At 36.4% G+C, this 13,573-nt stretch overlaps 1 protein-coding gene across 1 annotated transcript in view; it reads right to left on the bottom strand.

The window, feature by feature from the left end:
- Positions 1–7,859: 7,859 nt before the first annotated feature.
- Positions 7,860–13,573, bottom strand: part of LOC149795910 (uncharacterized) — a 102,544-nt gene continuing 96,830 nt past the window's right edge. Inside the window, exons 9-12 of the mRNA XM_089964149.1 lie at positions 10,035–10,193; positions 9,348–9,378; positions 8,483–8,595; positions 7,860–8,036 (exon numbers count right to left, since the gene is read on the bottom strand). Of these exons, the coding sequence (XP_089820275.1) occupies positions 7,999–8,036; positions 8,483–8,595; positions 9,348–9,378; positions 10,035–10,193 (341 nt within the window). The 3' untranslated portion in view covers positions 7,860–7,998. The remainder of the gene's footprint in view (positions 8,037–8,482; positions 8,596–9,347; positions 9,379–10,034; positions 10,194–13,573) is intronic.

The following is a 13,573-nucleotide window of genomic DNA, read 5'->3' as shown; positions in this document are numbered from 1 at the left end:
TTTGGAAATGTATTTATGACCTACCAACTTCGAAAATAAACTTTGTATGTCTGGCATTGATTCTGCATCGAACAAGGTGAGATTGTTCTGTTGCCCGAAGTCACTGTAAAAACCCTTTGTCCCCTCTTTCTTTCTGACTAATACACTGAGGGACGAGTACGGGGAACTGGAAGGTTCGATCACATCCTGGTCTAACATTTTCCACACTTCTACGTTGATTGTTTCCCGCGCATTAAATGGTATTGGATACCCTTTAGTCCTAATCGGTTCTGAGATATTCAACTTGATTTCGTGTTGAATCAATCCAGTACGACCTGGTTTGTCCGTAAACATGTCTGGGTATTGGGACAAAACCTCCAATATCTGTGTACGCTGACCCTCGGATAAATCCGGGCATACATTGATCTGGTCTATACATTCTTTCTCTACGTCATTGGGGATATTATATCCAAGGGGTATTTCGGTACTGGAGACTAATTCCGATTCGTCACACGACCTATCCTCTATCACCGCTATACATGCTACGTTCAGGATCCCTTTATCAATTGTTTGACTAGGTCGTTCTACGTAGAGTTCCAGCATATTGGCGTGAAATCTCTTTGACTTACCTTCCACGTCGATGATGTAGTCCATTTCGCTTTTCACCTGCTTGCCTTCGTATGGCCCTTTCCATTGGACTAGCAGCTTGTATTTATTCGTTGGGAAAAGCACCAACACTTGATCGCCTACATCAAAATTCTTATTCTGCGTTCCTCGGTTGTAGTACTTCGCGTACTTACGACTAGATTTCGAGAGTTCGTCTTGCGTCATTAGACATGAACTCTCTAACTTTTCGCGCAAATCTACCACGCATTGGTAAGTGGTCTTAGCTTTTCTTTCGCGACCTCGTCTGACCACAGTTTGCGTAGAATACGTATAGAACCACGAACTGTCCTACCGTACAATAGTTCAAATGGAGAGAAACCTTAGCTGTCGTGAGGATCCTCACGATACGCGAACATAATTTCTTTCAGGTACCTATCCCAATCCTTAGGTCTTTCCACACACCTCCGTCGCAACATTGCTTCAACGTCCCTTTGAATTTCTCTAACAACCAATTTCACATAAGGTGGTAGGGTGTTGTACGCAGCTGTTTAAGCGACAACAACCTACTAATTTCTCCCATCCCATGAGATCAGAGGTGGATTTCGCTCCACAATCAGTAAGACCCTCTTCGGGCACTCCGACCCTGCTGAACATGTATACGAACTCTACGGCTACACGTTCGGTTTCGATCAGTGGCAAAGCTATGGCTTTAGGGTACCTAGTGGCGTAATCTACTAGCGTCAAGTTGTATCGGATTTTCCGATCTGAATGTGGCAATATAGGTTCTACAATGTCAACGGACACTCTTTTAAACAGAGTATCTATGAAGGGAATCTGAACTAACGGTACTCTAGTTACTCTGTTCTTAGTGACCGTCTTCTGGAAAACATCGCACGAGTAACGAAACCGTGCTACATTGCTATTGACATCAGGCCAAATGAATTCTCTTGATACCCTATATGTTGTTTTCTTCATAACTAAATGACCCGCCATACTCAAGTCGTGCGTAACCTTGAGTATATGCGATCTGAATTTCTGGGAACCACTAGCTGAAAGAACGTCCTATCAAGTATAGATTATTCACTGTACATTAAACCTTTTCGAGTTAGAAATTTAGAGGAACTCCCGCTCTTAGTCTTCCTCACGGTACCCGATAATGCTTCCGCCGCGGTTGCACGTAAAGACGCGTCACGTTCTTGCTCATTCAGAAATTCTTCGCGTGAGATATCAGTAATGGCTTCCGGTACATTTAATTTACATAACGGTTTGGGGGCCCTGAGTGGCCGAGTGGTCTAAAGCGCTCTCCGTTACGGATCACTGCCATCTCACCTCTGTCTACTTGGGTTCTAGTCTATGATTCGGCCAATGTGGGTATGTGAGAAAGCTTGCCAGTAGCTTCTCATGGGTCGGTGGTTCTTCCTGGGGTTTTCCCGGGTTCTTCCTCCACCATTAATACTGGCCGCCATGCATAGCCTATCATGCGCTGAAAATGGCGTTTATACCCCACGACAACAACAACAACAGCACGATTCGTTATCCTCCTTTACCTGAGCCCTAGTTTGCACTGCTAGGATGATAGGGAGTCTGAAGTCGAACAAGGATGGGAGTCGAAATCCCTGTACATTGCCAATCGTAAGTTCATAGATCGGGTTGGATATGCACAACGCTTGCACGGTTCTGGTCAAGAAAGGTGTTTCAATATCTATCCTGGCGACAGAAACGTGGTCGATTGTTTGGTCCAGTAGCATGCATGGTGGATTTAAACCCAAGCAATTGGTCATCGAGGATGAGGCTCCATTTCACGGATACACTAGTGCACCCTGTATCTCGTAAAATGGTCCCCTCTTGTCAGTTTGCAGTGCCATTTGCCGTCGGTACCCTTGCCTCGGAGAACATACATGTGCTGATCGATTAGATCGCATCGCGAACGGTCCTCGCACGCATCGCTGACTTGTACTGTGCTTCCCACTTAGCCTGCTGAAAAACATCGAATTTTCCATCTACCGACCATCTGCCTTCAGTGGCCACCGAGACTCTCTGGACTGGTCCCTTCCGCTTAAGACAATTGGGGGAGATATGACCCCCCTCCTTGCAGATGAAACATTTCTTGTCCTTATGCCTTTCTTTGTTATCGCTACTAGGATTTTCAGTTCTCTGGGTTTTTGGTCCTGACCTGATTCCCAACTTTGCTCTCTTGCTAGATGACGTTCTGTGAACCTCCCCGATCTTCAGCGAATAAATCCGCCTGTATGGCCATGTCATATAGATGTTCGTGAAGATCTTTTCCCTCAAAAACAAATATAACTTCTTGCCACACTTTGTAAGGAGTTGGTCCCGAAGCAAGAAATTGATAAGACGTTCAAATATCTTAAGGACTTTACCACATTCCACCCATCGTCGCAAATAATTGCATGTCCTACTGAGGAATTGGGTGAATGTTTCGCCTCTCTTGGGTTGACTGTACTTAAACTTCTTGCGCAACACTTTCTCGGTTAGCTCGTATTACTTCAGAAGTGCGTCTTTCAACGCGAGGTAATTCAACGAATTGACCGCGGGTAAACTCGAATATACGTCTAATGCTTTACCCTTCAACAACGTGTTAAGATGAAGCTACCAATCGTCTTTTATCCATTTTTATACAGTGGTGTACCTGCTTAGATAACTATCCATGTTATCTTTGTCGTCTTCAAATGGGGACAATTTTGGACCTCTCGGTTTCATATCATGTTCCCCCTCCCTTTTAATTTGCAACAGCTCATAATTTCTTGGATACTCCCTCTACATATTGCTATCTTCAATCTCTAAAGCTTCTAACCTCACCTGTTTTTCCCTTTCTAACTTCCTATCCTCAACTTCTTGAAGCAGTTCTATCTTCTCCCTTTTTGCTTGTGTTTCTAACTCTATCTTTCCCTTCTATAATTATATCTATAACCTCTCTGATTCCCTCTCCCATTCTAACCTTTCCTTTTCGGCCTGTTTTTAAAAATAAATTATATCAACTCCTTCTTTGCTTCCCTTTCTATCTCTAATTTCTCCTTTTCGATTTCCCTCTCCTTTAACCTTTGATCCCTTTCCCTAGCCTGTTCTTCACGTACAAAATTGCTAAGGGACACCCCTCTTAGCCTAACTGTTTCCCCAGTTCTACAAGCACTTTCATTGATGATGTTTCAAAAGTCTGATATGACCAACTTAAAGTGCATTATTATGCAAAAATGCGTAATTACTATAATTTCGACCAATCGTATTTTCTTTCTCGAAAGGCAACAAAAGCATGAAATGTATACAAATAAATACAGCAATGTTATATGTCTACTTAACCTCATTGTCTTGTCAAGAGCGTCTGAACCATACAAAAGATCAAACAAGAAAATAAAACAATAATTTCAGTGCTCCGTTAAATCCGAAATGATCTCACTTCTGACAACATTTGTAACAAGATAATCGGGTGAGATTTCGGATTTACAGTATAATACTGTCGACGGTGATACAAATACAATGTTTAAAAACGAACGATTTGAATGAGCAAATAATTATGATTAATATGTGGTGTATATGATCCAAATGTTAGATCAATTAACATAAAACACACACGGGCTTAATAATGAAAATACAAATTAAAGACCTGACACAGTGCACGTACAAGGGGTGAATGATTCACAATGATTTCACAACGAATTGATTGATTTGTTTTACTGAAACAGTACAACAAATGTAGTATTTTACTCATATAGTAAAATGCCTTCTTTCAAATAATGAAATTATGTAAATAAAAGGGACAGATATACACATTATCTTTACAGTCCCAAAAACATACTGGGTTTTACAAAACCCCAAAAATCATCCCACGGCTAAACTTTTACATGTATGGAGTTACACACATCGTCACCAGCACACTCGGCTACCAGTCACTCTGGCCAATCAAACCGTCAGTAATCCAGGTTGGTCAATCAAACAATCAGCGCCTACCAATCTTGGTCAGCAACGCCCGATCATCTTCTCCTTGACCAGCAACACTGTTTACTCAGCTCTGCGGCTGCTATGGCTTAGCTTCACAGCTGATATGGTCTACTTCCATGGTTAGCAATGCAGCTGGCACCACATCGACTCTGATCACTCGAATAACTCAGATCGCTCCGGTCATTCGGGTCAGCTGAAAATACATCTGACACCGTATACTATGCATGGCACGGGCATATATGATAAAATGTAATGACGTTATATACGGTAAGTTATACAGATTAAATTATTGGTGCAATAATTAAAAAATAGCAAGCAGGTTTGGAAGTTAACCTAACCGTGCCCAACAAGTATCATACGGTACTAAATTTTTCTTAAAAATGCAGCTTTATGTTACTAATATAAATCCCTTGTTAAGTCAGAAACAAGAACAGAAAATATTTGCATTATACTACAGAAACCGAAGCTACATAGCAAACATAAAAAGACATGGTAGTACATTAGTTATAGCTTATACACAAGAAATTAATAGTTCACATACCTCTACATCTGAAGATGTTCAAGTTCTTAAAGTAGACCGCTCACTGACAAGACTTTCCGTAATGTGAAGATTTAATCTTACGGTGAGGCATTAATACATAGATGAAGTCGTCATACATTGTTTGTGCGATGGAAGCACTCAGTTTTTTCCATTGAAAGCACTTTGCAGGTGCGGCATAAGATGATCCGAACTCACTATTTCGAAATATTGTACAATATCCACAAATCACCCTCGGGTATCGTTGTACACATAACACGAAACCCGAGTACATGTATTTAATAAATAAAATGATCTATACAATTCCGTGACACCTTATGCTTTGCATATTTTTGATATATCGTAGCTACATCAGTTTCCAGTGCAGTTAAGATTGATTTCCAGCAACTGTGTATTCACGGAATGAATAAACTATGCATAACCCTCTCAAGTGTGTCCACCACAAATTGTAATTAATTAAACTTTTGCGAGTAATCACAATATCTATTGCAAACGGTGAATTTGCTTTTCTAGTTTGTTTTTTTAACTTCTTTTTTATTTCATGTCGATTAAATAAATGTTAGACGCACTTATAATTTAACCAGAAAGATGGTTTTAATATAGAAAGTACAGCACTGCAAACAGACCATGGTTAACTAGTTTAACACTGAACGTCTGTCTTTCACATGCCGCCTAGAAGATTGAAACGAGTTGGAAATATAGACTTAGAGAAATGAAGGATCTTCAAGAAGTAGTTTCAATATTCAAACATATTTACAGTTCATATAAGTCATTATGATGGTTTAATTCACATTGCCACTAATAATAAAGTTCGCTCTATCCTCTAGGCTCCATTTTTAATTTCCCCTTTCCACCGCTTCGTGTGAGTACATTTTGCCATCTTACAAAATTCCAGAGACATCGTTGCTTGACACAAGAGAAAATAAGCCATGTTCGTTTGTTAGCATATTTTTTTCAGAGAGAGAGATGGGGTTGGGAATCCTGCCATAAAGGCATTTATTCATTGCCTATCCAGTGAGAGAAAAAAGATTGGAGAGTTGGGGTTAAAGCGGCCTTCTTAAATTTTAATATTAAATAATCTATTGATAGTACCTTTTAAAAATGTTTTATAAAACAGAAATAAGAAATAAGACCAAACTAAATATTAAACATATCACAGTATATGTAGCACTCCTAACTAATGTACCGTATAAATCTTGGCATTCTATTGCAACTGAGTATCACTGGTATTATGAACACTGTACTAAAATCCCATGAAACGTCTACATCAAGACGTTACGAAGTCCAAGGGTCTTATCGGTTACGTGGGGCACGATCATACTTTCTTTTCTCTCTCACGCCACATACTTCATGTATTCTATCCTTTATTCATCCGAGAGAGAGAGAGAGAGAGAGAGAGAGGGAGGGAGGGTGGGAGTGAGGGAGGGAGAGAAATAGAGAGGGAGGGAAGCAGGGAGGGAGGGAGAAGCGGGAGAGTATTAATGAATTTTTGCACTACATTTAATTGATTTAGAAGATGGGGATGATTTCTGTTTTTCACCGTTATTTTATTACATCGCTAATGACTAATCAGTGGAACTTTATCACTGATTTTGAGAATATAGAAGCGACAGACTACTGTTGAAACATAACGTAATTTTGGAACCCTATTTCTGTATGAGAATTAATGCTTCATGGGTGGATTACAATTTAATATAACAATAGGATTGCCACATCAGATTGATTACATTATGCCAACATTGAAATAGCCATGTTATATATATATATATATATATATATATATATATATATATATATATATATATATATATATATATATATATAACCCCACATATACATTTTTAGATCGGTTGGCCTAATTGGTATAGTGTCTGCCTCGGATATAGGAGGTCGATGGTTTCGAAGCCAGGCACACTCATACCAAAAACGTATAAAAATAGTTCTGGCAACCGTCTCGCTTTGCGCTCAGCATTCATGGGTTAACGTTAGGATTGATTGACCTGATGTCAGGATAATGTGACTAGGTGGGACATAATGTGACATGTCTGCAACATGATGCCTTAGTGCTATACATCACTGTAAACTGCCACACTGCAAACGTAGTAGCAATATGACTAAAATTGCTAAAGTAATGTTAAGAAATCAAACACATACTCATATTATATATATATATATATATATATATATATATATATATATATATATATATATATATATATATATATATATATAGTACCGATTGAGTAACATCATTATTTGGTGATGTGTGCATAGTCATGGGAAAATACGGACTTGTGTATACGGGCAAGGCGATGGGTGCCGTTTACCCGCGGACGAAGGTTCGAATCTCTGTAGAGTACGAATTTAAAATTCTCTAACCTGTATGATATTATTATTTGTATTAAAATAATAATTCTGCCTATTATTATAAAGCATTCTGTTTTAGAATCCAAGGATAGCACTTTCCGTTCTGTCTGGTGTACAGTTATATTCTCCTTCTCTCTCTTTACCTATCTCTCTCTCTCTCTCTCTCTCTCTCTCTCTCTCTCTCTCTCTCTCTCTCCCGCAGTGAAGATTGAGATTAGCCACATAAAGTAAGGAACTACATTTTGTGGTAGACACAATGGGTTGGTATGTGCTGAGTTCATTAGTTCGGCCCATGTACAAATGTAGTCAATCTTAAATACGTTGGAAATGCTAGTATGTGTAACAGTATGCGGTATTTAACAAAATATGCTCGTTTTATTAAGGTTTTATTAAAAGGACTCAATAAGCCTCATAGAGATATATGCCGTTTTATCTCTTTTTCTTGGGTTTTGTTAAGCTTTGTACTTATTCCTTTCGCTCTTTTCGCCTTAAAATTATTTTTGAAACGCAATCTAACATCTCTTCAGGATTTGAGCACATCACTCTCCTAGTTACCTCGAACAAGCTTCTCTACTGGCATCGGAAAGATCTGAAAATAAAATTAATACACAATAATTAAGGTAATTTATTTTAAATATGACGAAATATATTTAACCATAATTTATTATGAAGTCAAGTTCACACTTTACTTTTGCGGTGAATTTTGCCCTTTTTATACCTAAATACACAAGTTTGTATCCAAATTTGTGTCATTACCGATTACATAATCTGAACTCAAATCAAAATGAATGTAGTTTCAGAGAAGTCATTACTCTAGGATAATATACTTACCGGAAAGAGAAGAGCTGTTTTGTTTATCTGCTATTGCTTTAACTTTAGTATTAATCTAGTTTGGTGAGCATAACGATATTACAGTGCCAGCTGCTTAATTAAAATAAAGGTATTGATTATTTCTGTCTGGTTTTTCTCCTTTACTTTGAACTCGATCAAACATGAAAATAAGAACATTAAAGAAAATTCTTCACGATAAAAGACCTTGCAGTTCTTGATATTCATTGTCCCTCTCTATAACATTCCTTATGCCATCATAATCGTTTGACATGGCGTTATGTTCGCCTGTTGGGACAACTCCTCTACCTCCTTCAGATCTTAAATGCAAAACAGATATTATAGCTGAATCGACAGTAAACGAAGAAAGAAAAATTGAAAAAAGCAACACGACAATAAAATATTTTTGACTCTCTGGACAGGACAAGTCTGGATATTAGAATTTATTTTAAATGATATACTCATAGCCATTTGCTTAATTTAAAACCACATCAATCAATACAGAAAATCTAAAATATCGATCGATATTTAATCTTCAGTGACGCATCTTGTTAGACATTACACCAATAAATGTATATGAATGTGCGCCTTTTAGTTAATTTAATAAGGATGATCACAATCAGTATAAGCTATGTAGTTAGACATGCCTTTAGACATTGTCTTACAATCGTAAGATTGATAACGTTGATCTCTGTCAAACTGTAAGCGTGTTATATCATTATTCCATATTACCTGTCATTCATTTGAAAAGTCTGAATATATATATATATATATATATATATATATATATATATATATATATAGAGAGAGAGAGAGAGAGAGAGAGAGAGAGAGAGAAATTATGGTATTTATGCATTAAATAAGTCAATATATCATTTTAGTCAGTATCCACTTATATAACAGTTTCTCGCCAATGGCGATTCCATGTGAATTGATGTTTCTCTAATTATTATCCACTATATCCCGTTTATTATACTCTGAGCTTGTTTTATACCGAGCTGTTCTAACTCTTATAAGAAATATATGTGAACGAGTGTGTGAGTATTTGTGTGTACTTATAATGTAGTGTTACCCCGGAACATCGCTTTCCGTCGATGTATTACCTGTAATAAAAAAAAGAAAACAACAAAGCAATAAAAACAACAGAATCCTTAACATTAACGGTCCTGCACAAACATCTTGTATTTTGGAGGTGGGTATAATAATTAATTACAAATCTAACACATTATAAACATCTTGTATTTTGGAGGTGGATATACTAATTAATTACAAATCTAACACATTATAAACACAGTACAAAATAAAGCAGAATAACATGCTCAAGTACTAAATTCCTTTGTACCCCAACAATTAAAAGTGATCGTTGAAAAATGAGCACGAAAAGTGTCCTAATCTGTATTCGTGAAATGGTCGTATTAATATAAAAAATACTTACATACTGTACTTTGGTTCTGCATGCAATATTTATATATTCGATACTACTCTTAACCCATTTTACTTTCACAAAATTCACTCATGAATCTTTTTTTTAAAAAAAAAACATTGCTGTAATCCTATTTAGTGCACTGTATATACTAGATGCCCTGTTAGGGAAATTTCAACAACACTGGTTTCATATTGTACATGATTGTAAACCTGAACAAGTTTAATAAAACCAGATCCTAATACTGTGTGTTTTCAAGCCTCTAAATACATTAGTATTGCGTCCTGATTAACAAAGCCTGAACGTGTCAGCATTACTGTTTTATAAAGAACATACCAGACGGTGGATTTTGAGGGATTGATCGTTTCCTCAAGATGACGATGACTAAAGCGATAACAACGACTACTGAAGCAGCTATTACTGTTCCCATCGTAACAACCATTGTCACCACAAATTGGTTACCCGGATTCTTCTCGTCTCCAGTGCCTATGATTTCTGAAACAAAATAACTTCAATTTAGGTTATAAGACAACATTTTGAAGGAAAGTATTACGCGTTTAATTTGTTGTCCTTTTCGTAATTAATTATGAATATTTTGTTGCTTGTAGAACAAAAATAAAAGGATGAAACTAATTTTTTTTTTTAGAATAGCACTGCTGGTATTCAACAAAATAATACAGTGAGATCTTTATTAAAAATGAACAAGAAAGTGATAAATATCATTCGCGGAATCCAAATGCAATATCTTCGGGCAAACAAATATAAGACATACAGCCTCTGAGAGAGTACACTTACATCAGAGCTAAGGTAAACAGTGTACAAATTTATTTTACTATGGTCACGTTAACCAGGTATCGTAACAAAATTGTGAAGGGTCTGCACGCAGATAAAATTTGTCAATTAAAAGTGATGCGAGCATTGTATAATCTGTTATATGACTAATACGTATTTAGTGTCACGATTCATTATTAAAAGGATGAAAACATGGAACACCTTACATGTATAATATGATTGCATGGTTGTGATGATACTAAACATATGTTCAACATTATGTATTTAGAAGTTATGTTGTTTTCATTGTCAGATTGAAATTTGCTTTATAGTATATCTATCTATCTGATTTTTACAAAGACGGTAATATAATGGGTGTGTGGTATTTATGGCGATTTGTCTCCAGAACTATGTTGTATGTTGTAGTTACTACAAATCAAACAAGAACATCACGGGTACGGAGTATTTAAAGATCTCACCAACTAATGAGAAAATAATAAAAAGGCAAGAACATAAATATCGCAGTCTCATTATCCCAAACGGATTATAAACGTGATATATTGGTACCATTCCTTTTCAGTATTGCTTCTGGCATTATTTTAAAACATTTAATTTATACTAGCACGGAACAAAGACTTTTTCAGTTGCAGCAAACACAATGGAAGAGGATTAATTAATTTTAAATGACCTTATAACCAACAAATATTGCAGGGGTGTGTTTCAAAGGAGATTTCAGTTAGACCTCAGTTTTAGGGGAAACGGAATTCAGCTCTCAATAAATATGTTGTAGAATTGTGCAACCACCAAAGGAGAGCTTAGTCAAGCAATTGTATTTCATATATTTCATTGCAGCTCGTTAATACACACGCCACAACATTTGAAGATATTTCAGATTTAAAATTAAATGTCTTTTTTTCCCAGAAATGAAATGCCTTCTTCGATAAAGTATTTCCTTTTTGGAGTGGGATATAATATTAAAACTTATAAAATATATTTTTGGTGGTGCTGTAAGTAAGTAGCCTTCGATTTTATGTTGTATCTAAGTCAACTTTACCTAGAAGATTGTTCTTTACTTATTTACCATTGCATTGTAAGTGTAGTAATTCGGAACTATGGTCAAACTAGTAAAGCTTAGGTGAAGAGTCTTGAAATATGTAACTGTCTGTGATATAATTTTTATCTTTGACTCAGTAGCATATTTTAGGAAATCTTGCAGATACTAGAATCCATCATGGATTTGTTTATGAAATGAAGTGAATGTGGTAATGTGCATACAACATTCATTAAAGTTTATAATGTGCTACCGTATTTTAATTTTGTGCATTTCATTCTTTTAGACGTTTCTGTTTTTCTTCTGCAACTTGGGCTTATCAAGTGCGTAGACTGCGTTAGTAAAAGTGACGATATATATCCATATATGTTAGTGCCATGCACTTACGTGTTTCTTCTTTTGCCTAATTACCTATACAGTATGAATTACTTGCTTTGATCCTTGCTATCAGTCACATTATATAATCACAAGTCACAAATACTTTGCTTATGTTAAAATGTATTTCTTGAGCAGATAGCCTGATAAATGGGAAGGAAGTGCTCTGACTGTACTGACAGCTGCAAGAGATTTTAAATGACCTCTAGTAATAAATGAAATACCCTGTACAAAGAGCTGTTCCCTTGCGAAATTTGTGTAATTTTCTAAAGAACACACAATAAAATGCATTGTAAACATCGCAAAGATACAACCAGAAGGGCTACGTTGTATGAGAATCAATATAGACTACTGTGAAATAAAAAAAAGATTCAATTGATTTGAGACACGTGACAAATAAATTCGTCCTTTTTACCTGGCAGGATAGCATCATAATTGTCCCTGGAGTAATGATTTTGGCCTATATCATTCTTAGAAAACATCCTGTAAATATAATCTCCACGTGGAGGTTTCGTGGCACTGACAAAATGTATTACATTAGGAAAGATTTCAGATACACTTGTGAAAAAAATGAGGTTTTGTACCTTGTGTAATACAAAAAAAAAAAATAAATAAACGTTCATGGATTATGAACTTCTGCCAGTGCTATTCACGGAATACACCCGGTATATATAATATCCGGATGGAGGTTGTGCGACATTTACAAAATGTATTCCATTAGGTAGTCGATACTCCGTCTGGTATTCTTGCAGATCTGTAATACTGGTATTCTGCCAGTCATAACTGGTCGCTGATCTGTACTCGAGGATGAAAGTTTGTTTTCGACCTCCATTAAAACCGGGATCAAAGTGAAACTCAATTACATCTTCTATAAATATGTTGTAGTAAAATGTGTCAAACATCTTTGAAGGACATAATCAAGATACATGAGTGCAAATATAATGCATAACAAATTTCGTCCAAATATAAGTATGTCTTTTGTAGACTGACCTTTGTCATGAAATATAATTATATTAGTTTTCGATTCCTATTCAAGTATTAAATGAACAAGTCAACCTTACCTATGCCATTATGAAATGCTCATAATGCTTACCTATGCCATTATGAAATACATACATCACGGTTTATGACATCAAAACGCACATACAATTGTATTGGTTGGTGTACCTTCGATTAGTCGGCTCATGGTCAAGTAGCTAAATGTGTGAAGCAAAGTAACCTGTCGTTTACTTGACATAAAGTTACAGCTGCACTAATAGTTGAAAATGTCATGGATTTTTCTCATGAAGCAGAACCATACAAGTATGTGTCGATTAGCAAGTATTATACTGATATCACATCATTTTTCTGCAACCGGAACGTTGCTAATCCTATTTTTAGAGAGGTCATCAACTAATGATGACTTTCGAAAGTCTCATTTAAGTTTTCAATGACATCATCATTTGTTTTCACGGAACTTTGATTTCAAAACTTAAATTTATATTTCTTCATTAATTAAATTAGTCAATCAAAGGCAGAAGACGCAAAAACTTCATTTTAGGTCCGATCTTGCCCAGATTATAGTGCGCTAAGGTACGTTTAAGGTGACAAGTGACATATCATCAAAAACGTCGCCATAAAATAACCATTTCATTCTCACTTACGGTAAGAATTAATTTTAATCTTTTCGTGCTTTGCT

This window comes from Sinohyriopsis cumingii, chromosome 7 (genome assembly GCF_028554795.1).
Source record: "Sinohyriopsis cumingii isolate HCF-2022 chromosome 7, ASM2855479v2, whole genome shotgun sequence".
NCBI lineage: Eukaryota > Metazoa > Mollusca > Bivalvia > Unionida > Unionidae > Sinohyriopsis > Sinohyriopsis cumingii.
This window is presented reverse-complemented; position numbering and strand designations above follow the sequence as displayed.